This window comes from Lathyrus oleraceus, chromosome 7 (assembly GCF_024323335.1).
Source record: "Lathyrus oleraceus cultivar Zhongwan6 chromosome 7, CAAS_Psat_ZW6_1.0, whole genome shotgun sequence".
Lineage (NCBI taxonomy): Eukaryota > Viridiplantae > Streptophyta > Magnoliopsida > Fabales > Fabaceae > Lathyrus > Lathyrus oleraceus.
The window spans coordinates 503438186-503454955 of NC_066585.1; the positions used below are offsets into that span (position 1 = coordinate 503438186).

Here is a 16770-nt window from a genome sequence, read left to right on the forward strand (position 1 = left end):
GAAAATACTTTTCAATTACACACTCTTGATTTTACTTCACAGTTTCAATCAAGAAGACACACTCTTGATCTTGCTTCACAACTTTGATCAAGAAGACACACACTCTTGCTTAACAGCTTTAGAGTGACAAATTACAACCACAAATCAGTCCAATTCAATCATCAATGGATGATTTGAATGACCTACAAGTCTCACGACTAAACAAACATAAACCCTAGATCTCTCTCTATATTTCGCTCAGTATTGGTTGTGTAATCAAACAGGTTTTCTAAGTCCCTTTTTATAGAAGCATTCAGCTGGGCTTGGACATCTTGAAAACCCTAAATCTATTTTCCAATCAAATCTTTTTATAACAGCTGGTTAGATCTCCTTGGAAAATAAGTAAATCTGGTTGTAATCCATGATTGAATGCGCCAGCTAATCAGATCTTCAATCATACAAAGATTGCCTTTAATTGTGCAATCACAAAACACCAAACATTCATACTGAATGTTCTGTGTACAGGATGTCATGACATCGGGTCTGGCATCCTGGAAAAATCCTGCATAATCCAATAATTCCTTTTATAACTTCCAGCAGGTACAGCCATATATGATGCCATGACCTTGTGTATGTCATCTGAAACAATCCTGCATGAACATGTCTTTCATTTAAGCTCCAACAGGTACATCCAATATCAGAAGCCATGGTAATGTATGTGGCATTCTGAAACAATCCTGCATGAACATGTTCTTGAACTCCAGCAGGTACATAGGATATCTCATGTTAAGACATCACACATAACATCTTGTGAACACTCTTTGTTTTACCAAGATTGCTGCCAACACTCAGAATCAACAAACTTCTTTTCTAATTTGGCCCACGAGTCGATTGAACCCGGGGCCAATGAAGTAAACCATGTGAAGGCAGCCTTGGTCAGAGAGGAGGGGAAGTTTTTTACTCTTAAACATTCATTATGAGCTAGATCCCCTGACTCTGTTAAGTATCTCGCGACGTGCTCTATTGTCGATTCACTAGACTCTCCCCCAAATTTAGTGTACTTAAGCACTTTTATCTGTCGCACCCCAAAATTTGACTTTGGCTTTGTTGACCACATCTTGATTAATCTCGTTGTCTCGTATTCATCTCAATTTCTTAAACTTCGCGTGACAACTGGTTTGATTAGGTTTTGTGTGTTTTCGTTGCTTACCGTGTTGTATTTCGTTGTTTTAGCAAAACCTGGCCGATATCGTTGCCTCGTATTTATCTCGCTTATCTCTTTTGTGCGTGGCATCGCTTCGATTAGGTTTTGTGCGTTTTTATCTATTTAATTGTTTGTTTGTCGGTATTTTGACTGTATTTCGAATATATTAGAGTTTTCGTATTGTCCGATTATTTGTGATTGTGTTTGTCAGCGTTTTCGTGATGTCGTGTTGATTTTATTATTGCCTAGGGTTGTTTATTTAATTACGTGTTGTGCCGTGTGATTTAATCGAGTCTGTTTGAGTCGTGTTGTTGATTTTACTGATTAACCGGTTTACTGGTTTATTGGTTTTATCAATTTGTCTGTTTTGCTGTGCAAATTGTCATCATTTTTATCGCGTTCGTGTCGCTCGATTTTATCGTATTTTAATCGTGTGCCGTTTAATATTATTTGTGCTTAATATTAATTGTGTTTAGTTGTTAATTAGTTTATTTAATTAGGATTAATATTATATTAGGTTATTATTATTATTATTATATAATATATAATATATATTATTAATTTATGTTAGATATTTTTTAGGTTTCTTATTGTTTAAGTAATCTAAATATATATTATTAATTTATGTTAGATATTTTTTAGGTTTCTTATTGTTTAAGTAATCTAAATATATATTATTAATTTATGTTAGATATTTTTTAGGTTTCTTATTGTTTAAGTAATCTAAATATATATTATTAATTTATGTTAGATATTTTTTTAGGTTTCTTATTGTTTAAGTAATCTAAATATATATATATAGATGTGGTTAGTAAGAAAGAAGAAGGAAAAAAAAGAAAAGAGGTGGATCAGTAAGGAAAAAAACGCGTGGTGAGAGAAACAGAGAATTGAAAAGAAATATTTTTCCAAAAGCATTACCGTATTTCACTTGTTCTTCATTTTCGGTAACCCAAAATCGTCCCGATTATTCACCGAAACACAAAACCGATTTCATATCTTTGAAGTTCGTTGAGTCCAGATCACAAATATCCAAGGTTCATTTCATTCCGGCGTCGTTTCACCGTTCAAAAGCGACGTTGAAGTCAGGTACTCACGAAGGCAGCCAGCACTGCGTCGGTGACGGTTTCCAGCTTTCGGTCGATCATTTGGACGATCAGAAGTTCATCCTCTTCACACAAGGTAATATTCTTCACTTATCTCTGAAATCGGCAAAGTTCCGGCTTGCCGACATGTGTGTTTTAATATATTATTTATCTAAATATATATATATATATATATATATATATATATATATATATATATATATATATATATATATATATATATATATATATTTTTTTGTCTATTATATATCTAAATATATATATATATATATATATATATATATATATATATATATATATATATATTATTTTTGTCTATTATATACTATTTGTCTAAATGTACATATATATTATTTTTGTCTACATATATATATATATATATATATATATATATATATATATATATATATATATATATATATATATATATATATATAAAAATATATATATATATATATATATATATATATATATATATATATATATATATATATATTACATTTGTTTACTAAATATTGTTTATCTTTTATTATTATTTTGCATATATGTTTTATTTAAATGTTAGTTAAATTAATTATTTGTTTAAATATTTATTTTAATTAAATGTTTATTTATATCAAATGTTTATTTTGTCTAAAGTAAATGTTTATATTGTTTTTTTTATATTTGTTTATGTTGTTACTAACCGTTTCGTTTCAGTTTCAGCTCGATTAACTCCACTAACTATTCGTAATACTAACTAGTCGTAATACTAACTATTCATAGCTAACTATGTTGTAATAATTTACTTTCTCGCATTTTTTATGTTCTGTATTGTGTGTTTAATCGTATTGTTCACGTTTTATGTAAAAATCGAAAAATCCAAAAAAGAGAAACCCGATGCGATTCCAACGGTCGCCATTTAAGAAACCCTTTTCACACACTCACAAGCTTACTCTTGGGCTTCCTTATGATGAGCCCATTTATGTATTGTTTCAGGGTTTAGGCTCATTCAAAACTTTTGCCAGCTTTGGCTTTTCAGTTTAAAAACATTTTCAAAAGGACGTGTCAGTCTCGAAGCCTCCCGCCTAGGTCGAGCAAGAGATGGCAAGACACGCCAATCTAAAATCAACAAAACAGACTTTCCCCTTTTCTTTTGGGAGAACTACGTGGATTCTGATTTCTCCATTGCGCCTTGGAGATACGTAGGCATGAAGTCTACGACTTTATCGAGTCCAAAAGCAATAAAATCAAGTTCTTTTCTCATCTCCCCAATCAAACGATCAAAGCGAAAAAAGCAAAGCATTCACATAAACATAAGCAAAAAGGTTCCTGTGGAGTACCACAGATGTAGAGGGTGCTAATACCTTCCCTTTGCATAACCAACCCCCGAACCCGTAACTCTAAAGGGATTTATCGTTATTTTTCCCTTCCTCTTTTTGGATAAAATAAAAGACGGTGGCGACTCTTGCATTTAAAATATTTTTCAAACGGGTTAAGTTCAATCAATACTTAATCTCGTGAAAAATCCCGCCGCGACAGAATGGCGACTCTGCTGGGGATAACAATGCTTAAACTTATTTGAGGGTTTAGCCTATCTTTGCTTGTTTATATGTTTGCTTTGTGAATATTTGCTAAATTGTATTGTTTGTAATGTTTGTTATTTTGGGTTTTGGGGGATACTTGTGATAAATCCTATACCCGGATTTGGGGCACATTTGAGATAGGATGGATGATAATTCAGGTTGACTTGATAGGAGACAATCCTTACCGAGTTGACTTGAGCCTTTGTCCGCTTGGTGGAGGCCTCTTTGAGGGTGATAGTGCTAAAACAAGTCATTTGTGAGGCATTGTTGCTTTCGAAGGGCCCGTGAAGCCAAGGACCTTAGTTTACCTTTACCTTATCTTGGCCTTACTTAGGATGTGATGCGGTGACCACTTCGGACCAAAAGTCTGGTTTGGTTGATACACGATATCACACTCAAGCGAGATTCTTTTGAGAATAATATTGGAAAGCGAGCAGTTGCTTAACCCGGTATTATCCGAAGAAGGATCCATAACCTTGGGAACTTTTAGAACCCGTTTGGCAGGTGAACCTTAGAACTTATCTTGGGGCTTTGTCCTAAACTCCATGCTGGTGATGAACTTTGAGCCTTGTATTGTTTGACCATGTTTGTGTTTGTTGCATTCATGCATGACATGCATTCATTCCCATCATTTCAACCTTTTTCCAAGGAACTTAAAGTGAGGATTGCAAATATTGCAGGAAACATGGATTTTGGACGGAGAAGTGTGAAAAAGTACAATCTCATCAATCCAAAGATAGATGAACTAAAGAAACTGGTTTCTTCGATCGCAGATCCTATTGGTTTCAGAGACAGATATGGGGCACTTATATATTTATTGACACTTAGGATGGAAGAAGGGTTATTGCAGACATTAGTACAGTTCTATGATCCAGTCTATCACTGTTTCACATTCCCAGACTATCAACTCATGCCTACATTGGAAGAGTATGCCCAGTTGCTTCACATCCCAGTTGCTGATACAGTACCTTTCTCTGGTTCAGAAAAGTTACCCGAGCACAGTTCTCTTGCAAAAGTGTTGTACATGAAGAAGTCAGAATTCAAGAATAACTTCACCACCAAAGGAGGACTTCCAGGTTTCACTGCCAAGTTCTTAATGGGGAAGGTTTCTTATTTTGCCAGTCAAGGTTGTGATATTATTGTGGAGCATCTGTTCGCCTTGTTGATCTACGGTTTGTTACTATTTCCTAATATTGAAGGTTTTGTGGATTCATATGCTATACGCATCTTCCTAAGTGGTAATCATGTTCCAACTTTGCTCAGAGACACCTATCATTCCATCCATTACCGTACTTTGAAAGGAGGAGGAACCATAGTCTGCTGTATACCGTTACTCTACAAATGGTTTGTCTCTCATCTTCCTAAGTCAGCTGCTTTTTGGGATCGCAAGTCAGGACTTCAGTGGTCACAGAGGATTATGTCTCTTACCCAGTCAGATATTGCAGGGTATAGTAGAGTTTTAGACGATGTGAAGATCATTGATAGTTGCGGGGAGTTCCCCAATGTGCCCCTCATGGGCACAAAGGGAATCATTTCTTATAATCCATTACTTTCTAGGAGACAACTCGGTTACCCTATGAAGGACAAGCCTCCTAACATTCTTTTAGAAGGTATTTTCTTGAGGGATAACGAGGAGGACCCTACCATGAAAGAGAGAGTAGTAAGAGCTTGGCATCGTGTTTGTCGCAAAGGGAGACTTGAATTGGGTAAGAAAGATTGTACCTCCTATGAGCCGTACCTCCAGTGGATCAGAGCCAGAGCTATACAGTTGGAAATGCCATACCCACATCATGATCCTATCAAACCCGCTCCGTTGAAGACCCCCTACCTTCCGCTAGATGACAAAGAAGAACTCAAAGCCACCTTGGAGAGGGTCAAGAAAGAGAGAGACGCTTGGAAGGATAAGGCCCAGGTGCTCGAAATGGAAAATGAAGAACTTCAGAGACAGTTAAAGGAGCAGAGTGGAGAAGATCGTGCAGGTAAACGTCCAAGGGTGCAAGAGGATTTATTTTCCTCAGGCACAACAGATTACTCCCGGATTCCACAGTCCTCAGGTGCATGGAAAGGTCTTGTAGACAGTTTGGTGAAGGAGAAAGCTTTTATGCAGAAGGCCTATGAAGAAAGAATTGAGAGACTTGAAGGACAACTCCTACTTGTTTATGCTCGTCCTGATGACACATGTCCTTAAATGGTTTTCTTGGTTGTATTTTGGGTTGATAACTTTGTATATTTTGATAAAAATGCTTAAAATGAAATTTTTTGTTTTGTTATCAAAAATGTTTGCAATTCTATCTTTTCCTTCACTTAGAGTTCCTTGGAAAATCATTCATTTTGCATATCCATGCATCACGTGCATACGGGTTGTCTGTCTTGGTCCAGTCTTCTAACAGTTGCTTCCCGCCGCCAAGATCCATTTCAAGCTGACGCATAATTACAACACAAGAGCCAACTACAAAAGAAGAATGGAGATAACAGATAACGAGAACCGAGAATTGAAAGCTCAGGTTGATCGCCTTTCTGCTATGGTCGAGACATTGATAGCAAACCAAGCAGCCCAAGCTGCTCAACTTCAAACAGCACAAGCTCAGGTTACCGAAGCACAAGATGCACAGATCCAGGCGTAAGCACAGGCAGCAGAGATGCGCAACCAAATGTTAACCGCCCGTCTACAAGCAGAGGAAGCCCAGGCTAGGGCTTAAGTTCATAATTCAGGACAGACTTCGGCACAGAATCAACCTCAAATTCAGAATCAGACAACAGCAGCACCCGTCACTACAGTCATCGCTTCAGAAATCAACGCTGTCCTAGTCACTTCTGTTACCATCACAGCATCCCGTCCTTGGGAAATACCCAGGGATCTTAATCAAGATAGATATCAACAAGAGTTCGTTCCACCAAATGCTCCTGTCTTCACTAATGTGCCTCCCGTTGTTCACTATACTCCTCACCTAGGAGAACCTGTCTATCACGGCCCTACCCCAAGTGAGGATCCTGGTCTCAATGATAGAATGGATGAATTCCAGGATCAGTTTGCGGAATTACAAAAAGAGATAAAAGCTCTTCGAGGGAAAGACAGAATGGCGACTGGAGTAGTTATGAAGAACTGGACCGCAGTTGACATCCCACATTGTGTCCACATATCAAAGTAATTAAGCTTTTCAGTTTTCAAAAATCTTCCGCTTTAGCCCAAAGCGCGAAGCATTAATTTTGTAAAATGGGCACTTTTGTCAAAAACGTACTATCCATGAAAAAGATCTTTTGTGTTCCTATACACTTGTGTCCTTTTATCTTTTCAGCTTTTTCGGAAAATGGTAACACAAAAAAAACCTTAAAAAGAACACATTTTTGCATGTCATGGTCAGTCCTCTAAAAACAATTGTTTGTACAGGTTACTTAAACCCGTTGAACACAATGACATCATGCCCTCTCCCAACTTTGAACATTTTGTATTCGAAGCTGAAGAGGAAGAGTGGGATGAGATTCCAGAAGAGGTCGCCCGCCAGCTTGAAAATGAAGAAGACACTATTCAGCCATACAAGGAGCCTTTGGAAACAGTCAACTTGGGTTCGGAAGAAAATGTGAAAGAAGTCAAAAATTGGAGCATTGTTATCCCCACAGGTCAAGGAGCAATTGATCAGCCTGTTGAAAGAGTATGTAGATGTGTTTGCTTGGTCTTATCAAGATATGCCTGGTCTCGACACTGGCATCGTAGAGCACAAGCTACCTTTGAAGCCAGAATGTCCACCGGTCAAACAGAAATTAAGAAGAACACATCCAGATATGGCCGTCAAAATTAAAGAAGAAGTTCTGAAGCAAATAGATGTTGGTTTTCTTGCCATTTCAGTGTATCCAGAGTGGATAGCAAATATTGTGCCAGTTCCTAAGAAGGACGGGAAGGTACGAATGTGTGTCGACTATCGTGACTTAAATAGAGCAAGCCCAAAGGATGATTTCCCCCTGCCTCACATTGACATGTTGGTAGACAATACAGCAAAGTTTGACATATTCTCCTTCATGGACGGATTCTCCGGGTATAACCAGATCAAAATGGCTCCCGAAGACATGGAAAAAACTACATTCATAACACCATGGGGAACATTCTGTTATCAAGTGATGCCGTTTGGGTTGAAGAACGCAGGTGCTACTTACCAGCGAGCCATGACAACGCTCTTTCACGACATGATGCACAAAGAGATTGAGGTTTATGTGGATGACATGATCGCGAAGTCTCGTTCAGAAGAAGGTCACTTAGTAGATCTATTGAAGCTGTTTCAACGATTGAGGAAGTTCCGTCTTCGCCTCAATCCGAACAAATGCACATTTGGCGTCAGGTCAGGTAAACTCTTGGGCTTCATTGTCGGCCAAAAAGGCATTGAAGTTGATCCAGATAAAGTAAAAGCTATCCAAGAGATGCCCGCACCAAAAACAGAAAGGCAAGTGAGAGGTTTTCTAGGACAATTGAATTACATATCCCGGTTTATTTCTCACATGACTGCCACTTGTGAACCTATCTTCAAATTGCTGAGAAAGAGTCAGAATTGTGTTTGGACAGAGGATTGTCAGAAAGCATTTGACAATATCAAAGAGTACCTCATGGAGCCTCCTATCTTGTTACCACCTGTTGTTGGAAGACCGTTGGTTATGTATTTGACAGTGCTTGAGAATTCTATGGGTTGTATTCTGGGTCAACAAGACGAAACTGGAAAGAAAGAGCATGCCATTTACTACTTAAGCAAGAAATTTACTGACTGTGAATCACGATACTCCTTACTCGAGAAGACATGTTGTGCACTGGCTTGGGCTGCTAAGAGATTGAGGCAGTATATGTTAAGTCACACCACTTGGTTGATATCCAAAATGGATCCAATCAAGTACATTTTTGAGAAGCCTGCACTCACTGGTAAGATTGCAAGATGGCAGATGCTGTTATCAGAATACGACATTGAGTATCATACCCAGAAAGCTATCAAGAGTAGTGTGTTGGCTGAGTACCTTGCTCACCAACCCGTTGAAGATCACGATGATAATGAGGATGAGTTTCCTGATGAAGATGTCATGTTCCTAAAATCCAGAGATTGTAAAGAGCCACTTCCTGAAGAAGGACCTGAACCAGATTCTCAATGGGGTTTAGTATTTGATGGAGCTTCCAACGTTTATGGACATGGAGTAGGTGCAGTCATTATCACTTCAGAAGGTTCTCATATTCCTTTCACGGCAAGAATTTGCTTTGAATGTACAAACAACATTGCTGAATATGAAGCCTGTATCATGGGTTTTGAAGAAGCCATTGACCTCCGCATCAAAAATCTTACTGTTTATGGTGACTCAGCGTTAGTTATCAATCAAATCAAAGGAGAATGGGAAACACGCCACCCTGGCTTGATCCCATACAAAGACTATGCAAGAAGATTGTTGACTTTCTTCACCAAGGTTGAATTACATCACATTCCTCGGGATGAGAATCATATGGCGGATGCTCTAGCTACGTTGTCTTCAATGTATCAAGTGGGTTTTCCAAACGAAGTACCCAGAATTGTGATCAAGCGACTTGATAGACCATCACATGTGTTTACAGCTGAGGCCAGTTTTGATGATAAACCATGGTACCACGATATCAAGCATTTCCTTCAGACTCAGGAGTATCCTCTTGGAGCAACAGAAAAAGATAAAAAGACTTTGAGAAGATTGTCAGGCAGTTTCTTCCTTAATCAGAATGTGCTCTATAAGAGGAATTATGACATGGTCTTACTCAGATGTGTTGACAAAAAGGAAGCAGAAATGTTGATGAAAGAAGTTCACGAAGGGTCCTTTGGTACTCATGCAAACTGCCACTCTATGTCAAGAAAGATGTTGAGAGCTGGTTACTACTGGTTGACCATGGAATCAGATTGCTGCAAATTTGTAAAGAAGTGTCACAAATGTCAGATCTACGCTGATAAGGTTCATGTACCACCAACCTTTTTGAATGTGATTTCTGCTCCTTGGCCATTCTCAATGTGGGGCATTGACATGATCGGTATGATTGAACCCAAAGCTTCCAACGGACACCGTTTCATTCTCGTGGCAATTGATTACTTCACCAAATGGGTGGAAACAGCTTCGTATGCAAAGGTGACAAAGCAAGTGGTGGTCAGATTCATCAAAAATAATCTCATTTGCCGATATGGAATTCCAAACAAGATCATCACTGACAATGGCTCCAATCTGAACAACAAAATGATGGATGAATTATGTGAAAGTTTCAGGATCGAGCATCACAACTCTTCTCCTTACCGTCCCAAGATGAATGGGGCAGTTGAAGCTGCAAATAAGAATATCAAGAAGATCATTCAAAAGATGGTTGTTACCTACAAAGATTGGCATGAAATGCTGCCTTTTGCACTACACGGATATAGAACATCAGTCCGTACTTCAACTGGGGCAACCCCATTTTCACTTGTATACGGTATGGAAGCTGTGTTACCGATAGAGGTTGAAATCCCATCAATGAGGATACTAATGGAAACTCAGTTGTCAGAGGCTGAATGGTGTCAAAGCAGATACGATCAGTTGAATTTGATTGAAGAAAAAAGAATGACTGCCTTGTGCCATGGACAGTTATATCAAAAGAGAATGAAGCAGGCATTTGATAGGAAGGTTAAGCCGAGAGAATTCAAAGAGGGTGACCTTGTGCTCAAGAAGATGATACTATTTCACAATGATTCTAGGGGCAAGTGGACTCCTAACTATGAAGGACCCTATGTTGTCAAGAAAGCCTTCTCAGGCGGTGCTTTAATTCTTACAAACATGGATGGTGAAGAGCTTCCACGTCCCGTGAATACAGATGCAGTCAAGAAATACTTCGCCTAAAAAATGAAAAGAACAGCTCGCTAAGTTGAAAACCCGAAAGGGCGGCTTAGGCAAAAATGAGCGTCTCGGTGGACTGAAAACCTGAAAGGGCGGTCCAAGCAGAAATTAGAGACATAAAAAAACAAAGAGAATATTATCCCGGTAGATGGAAAACCCGAAAGGGCAATCTAGGCAAAAGTTAGGGATTTCAGGCAAGTAACTGCATAACAGAGATAAGATCATTGAAGTATCAGAATATTTTCAACAGTTCTACAACTTTCTCAAGGCTGCAATACAGGTCAAAAGTGGAAGAGAGAATGATGTCATTGTAGTTCAACGTACCCTTTTTCCACGAAATTACCATTTTCCAATTTGTAAAGATCTATGGAATCACGCTGTTGGCTGATTACCATCCTATCAAATCAATTTGAGCCTTTCTATATTTCTTGGCACTCTTAATTTTCATTTCAATTTACGAAAGTTCTTTTACTTTGACAAATATGTTTTGAAACAAAAGTTTTGAATTAAAAACAGTTTTTGAAAATATAAAGATTATTTATTTTGATTTGTGGACATCAATAAAAGGATTGAGACATGTGGTCCCAGTAATTCTGAAATCATGTGATTCCAACTAGACATGTTCATATTACTATCCTTATATGTATATGATGAAAAATCTCCACAAGTGTCTTGGCAGTAATATTTCTCCAGCAGAGGTTGTGATTCTGGATATCCCCAGCTATGCTTCCTAGTTTTCCTCAAGAGATCATGCAAGAAATATTTCAAGAAGTTTCTTCCCTTCACTTGGGGCATGAAGACTCCCCAGTTAATTGATCATGAAGACTCCCCAGTTTAATTGATCATGAAGACTCCCCGGTTAATTGATCATGAAGACTTTGATCCAGGTTTTAAGTTACAGATTTGGCCTATGGGATTACTACAGGTATTTCCCCAGTAATTTATTAAGGCGGGATCAACAATGTCCCCAGCAGAGGATGAGAAGGAAGATTTGATTTCCCTGAGCAGGAGTAATACAGAGGTCTCCATCCCTCAGCGAGTGAAGAAAGTTGATATTCAGAAACTACAGGGAATCTCCTGTTGTTCTCTGTCCATTCAATAGAAGGATATGTCTCCGCCTCAGTAATGTTTTGTAGTAAAAGAAGAGTGTGTTATGCATTTTAAGCAAATTCAAGAATTGCAGGATTTCTCCTGAATTCTCATTTATATTCAAAGGTCAGACATCACTGTTCCCCGGCAGAGTCTCCTAGAGGAAAGATCTCGTAACTAGATATCAGACACCATAATCCTCTGCAGAGTCTTCAGATACAGAAAGTCTCCATGATAATTAAAGCAAAAAAATCAAGGATAGATTTCCCCTATATTCTTATTCCCTGGAAAGATACCACCTATCCCCAGCGGACTTTATCCCCAGCGGAGTCTTCCAGAAGAATAATCCCTTCTGCATTATCAGCAAATTCAAGAATTGCAGGACTTCTCTTACAATATCATCTTATTTCTAGAGGATAACACCTTGTATCCCCAGCGGAGTCCTCGGAAAGGTCCAATCCTCATATACCTCATGAATTCAAAAACCACAGGGGATCTCCTGTATTTTTGAAGAAGAAGGCATCTCCATTCTTCTACAGAAACCTCAGCAGAGACAGACTTTTAAAGAAACCTGGATATGGTGCTCTTGTACCAATTCCCCAGCAAGTCTTTGTACTACTCCCCAGCGAGTCTCAGTGCAAATCTCCAGCAAGTCCTTATGCAGCTGTTAACATTTTTAGTTATTCCTAGTTTTGTCTGTCCATCATGCATTCATTACTAAATATTCATGCATATCTATGACATATCATGCTTGCATTCATATGCACCTTGTTTCTTGTTTATATTGTGGGTTGAGTCAATCTCTCCATATAGAGTATCCTCATAAGCAGCAAAATACCTTTTATTGGTCATGTTCCCCACAGAGATCTATGCCTCGTTGAAGATGGTTGTTTCAGTTGTAAATCCTGATGAGTTCATTCCTCTTCAGTTGAAGTCTTGTTTGACCGTTTCATTCTAGTTCTATCCTAGTTTGAACCTCGTGTCTCCAGATAAAGCTCAGAAATTGCCAGTAAAAGAAGGCAACAATATAGTCTTTGTGACTCTCATTCAGTAAAACAGACATGACAGATATTGTGTCCAAGTCCTTTATACCTTCATCTTTGAGTTGGTACCCATTTACAAACTTGAGTTACCTACATCCATGAGTGGTAACCTTTGTTATCCCTCGGATAAATTAATTACTATCTCCATCTATGAGTTGATAACATCCTCACAGAAAGTTCCATGGTTCTACCTGCAACTTTGAGCTGGTAGCGTGCTTTCGTCTTTGAGTTTAGCACAGATTCCTTTTGATTCCACCTTCGTCTTTGAGTTGGTGAAGTACCTGCAACTTTGAGCTGGTAATATGCATTCATCTTTGAGCTTGCACAATTTTCCTGTGATTCCATCTTCGTCTTTGAGTTGATGGAGTACCTTCATCTATGAGTAGGGTATGTTTGATCCTTGTTGAACTGATAGTGTGCTTTCATCTTTGAGTCTGCACAGATAACTTCTGATTCCATCTTCGTCTTTGAGTTGATGGAGTACCTTCATCTATGAGTTAGGTACATTTTGTCCTTCCACCGTCATCTTTGAGTCGGTAATGATAAACATCTCCAGGAAAATATGTTCTAAATTATTTTAAACACCTTTGTCAATGAATCGGTGGTTGCCTTCAACTTTGAGTCGGCATTTCTCTGTCTACCTCATCAATGAGTTGGTAGTGTGCATTCAACTGTAAGTCTGCACAATGATCCTTAGATCTGATTCTTCATCTACACCATCATCAATGAGTTGGAATTTGATTTCCCTAGCAGTGTTATTATCAATCTTTTGAAGCTTGCCTTCAACTTTGAGTTGGCATGTCCTGTTTACCTCATCAATGAGTGGGTAGTGAGCTGTTAACCATGAGTCAACGCAGTTCGATTCTTATTGTGCCCTTGTTATACCTTCATCCTTGAGTTGGTATTCATCTTTTCTGTTACCTCCATCTTTGAGTTGGTAATGTACTGTCACATCAGTACTCTTGTTATATTGATCTTTTCCCACTTTCATCTATGAGATAGTGATGTATCGTCATGCATTGAGTCGATATCTCTTTTCCTCCTATTTTCCATCTATGAATAGGTAGTGAATCTTCCCCAGCTGAGTGTTCTCAGTGTTTACCTTCATGCATTGAGTCGGTGTATGTCCTTCCCCAGTAGAGTTTGCACTCCTGTGTCTCTGTGTCTGTCTGTCTTTTGCATCATGCATACATGCATTTACGGTCAAATTTTGTGGCGTTTGTCATATTTAATTACCTTACGCCATTCGATAGCCTCCAGCTATCTGGCCTAAGTTAATTAAATAGGGGCATCTGTCGCACCCCAAAATTTGACTTTGGCTTTGTTGACCACATCTTGATTAATCTCGTTGTCTCGTATTCATCTCAATTTCTTAAACTTCGCGTGACAACTGGTTTGATTAGGTTTTGTGTGTTTTCGTTGCTTACCGTGTTGTATTTCGTTGTTTTAGCAAAACCTGGCCGATATCGTTGCCTCGTATTTATCTCGCTTATCTCTTTTGTGCGTGGCATCACTTCGATTAGGTTTTGTGCGTTTTTATCTATTTAATTGTTTGTTTGTCGGTATTTTGACTGTATTTCGAATATATTAGAGTTTTCGTATTGTCCGATTATTTGTGATTGTGTTTGTCAGTGTTTTCGTGATGTCGTGTTGATTTTATTATTGCCTAGGGTTGTTTATTTAATTACGTGTTGTGCCGTGTGATTTAATCGAGTCTGTTTGAGTCGTGTTGTTGATTTTACTGGTTTACCGGTTTACTGGTTTATTGGTTTTATCAATTTTTCTGTTTTGCTGTGCAAATTGTCATCATTTTTATCGCGTTCGTGTCGCTCGATTTTATCGTATTTTAATCGTGTGCTGTTTAATATTATTTGTGCTTAATATTAATTGTGTTTAGTTGTTAATTAGTTTATTTAATTAGGATTAATATTATATTAGGTTATTATTATTATTATTATATAATATATAATATATATTATTAATTTATGTTAGATATTTTTTAGGTTTCTTATTGTTTAAGTAATCTAAATATATATTATTAATTTATGTTAGATATTTTTTAGGTTTCTTATTGTTTAAGTAATCTAAATATATATTATTAATTTATGTTAGATATTTTTTAGGTTTCTTGTTGTTTAAGTAATCTAAATATATATTATTAATTTATGTTAGATATTTTTTTAGGTTTCTTATTGTTTAAGTAATCTAAATATATATATATAGATGTGGTTAGTAAGAAAGAAGAAGGAAAAAAAAGAAAAGAGGTGGATCAGTAAGGAAAAAAACGTGTGGTGAGAGAAACAGAGAATTGAAAAGAAATATTTTTCCAAACGCATTACCGTATTTCACTTGTTCTTCATTTTCGGTAACCCAAAATCGTCCCGATTATTCACCGAAACACAAAACCGATTTCATATCTTTGAAGTTCGTTGAGTCCAGATCACAAATATCCAAGGTTCATTTCATTCCGGAGTCGTTTCACCGATCAAAAGCGACGTTGAAGTCAGGTACTCATGAAGGCAGCCAGCACTGCGTCGGTGACGGTTTCCAGCTTTCGGTCGATCATTTGGACGATCAGAAGTTCATCCTTTTCACACAAGGTAATATTCTTCACTTATCTCTGAAATCGGCAAAGTTCCGGCTTGCCGACATGTGTTTTAATATATTATTTATCTAAAATATATATATATATATATATATATATATATATATATATATATATATATATATATATATATTTATTTAGATATATAATAGACAAAAAATAATATATATATATATATATATATATATATATATATATATATTTATTTAGATATATAATAGACAAAAATAATATATATATATATATATATATATATATATATATATATATATATATATATATATATATATATATTTAGATATATAATAGACAAAAAATAATATATATATATATATATATATATATATATATATATATATATATATATATATATATATATATATATATATATATATATATTATTTTTGTCTATTATATACTATTTGTCTAAATGTACATATATATTATTTTGTCTACTATATATTTATTGTCTAAAATATAAATATATATATATATATATATATATATATATATATATATATATATATATATATATATATATATATATATATATATATATATATATATATATATATATATATATATATATATATATATATATATATATATATATATATATATTACTTTTGTTTACTAAATATTGTTTATCTTTTATTATTATTTTGCATATATGTTTTATTTAAATGTTAGTTAAATTAATTATTTGTTTAAATATTTATTTTAATTAAATATTTATTTATATCAAATGTTTATTTTGTCTAAAGTAAATGTTTATATTGTTTTTTTTATATTTGTTTATGTTGTTACTAACCGTTTCGTTTCAGTTTCAGCTCGATTAACTCCTCTAACTATTCATAATACTAACTATTCATAGCTAATTGTGTTGTAATAATTTACTTTCTCGCATTTTTTATGTTCTGTATTGTGTGTTTAATCGTATTGTTCACGTTTTATGTAAAAATCGAAAAATCCAAAAAAGAGAAACCCGATGCGATTCCAACGGTCGCCGTTTAAGAAACCCTTTTCACACACTCACAAGCTTACTCTTGGGCTTCCTTATGATGAGCCCATTTATGTATTGTTTCAGGGTTTAGGCTCATTCAAAACTTTTGCCAGCTTTGGCTTTTCAGTTTAAAAACATTTTCAAAAGGACGTGTCAGTCTCGAAGCCTCCCGCCTAGGTCGAGCAAGAGATGGCAAGACACGCCAATCTAAAATCAACAAAACAAACTTTCCCCTTTTCTTTTGGGAGAACTACGTGGATTCTGATTTCTCCATTGCGCCTTGGAGATACGTAGGCATGAAGTCTACGACTTTATCGAGTCCAAAAGCAATAA

General features: G+C 36.3%; 1 protein-coding gene across 1 annotated transcript; it reads left to right on the forward strand.

Annotated features, from left to right (window-relative positions):
• The first annotated feature begins 2031 nt into the window (after window positions 1–2031).
• Window positions 2032–6303, forward strand: LOC127105677 (uncharacterized). The gene is made up of 2 exons (XM_051042876.1): window positions 2032–2362; window positions 4532–6303. Exon 2 carries the CDS (start codon window positions 4537–4539, stop codon window positions 6037–6039), a length of 1503 nt encoding a protein of 500 aa, XP_050898833.1. The 5' UTR covers window positions 2032–2362; window positions 4532–4536; the 3' UTR covers window positions 6040–6303.
• The last annotated feature ends 10467 nt before the right edge of the window (window positions 6304–16770 follow it).

Excerpts from the sequence above, each read along its gene's own strand:
- LOC127105677 (XM_051042876.1), top strand. The coding sequence starts at position 4,537 with ATGGATTTTGGACGGAGAAGTGTGAAAAAGTACAATCTCATCAATCCA.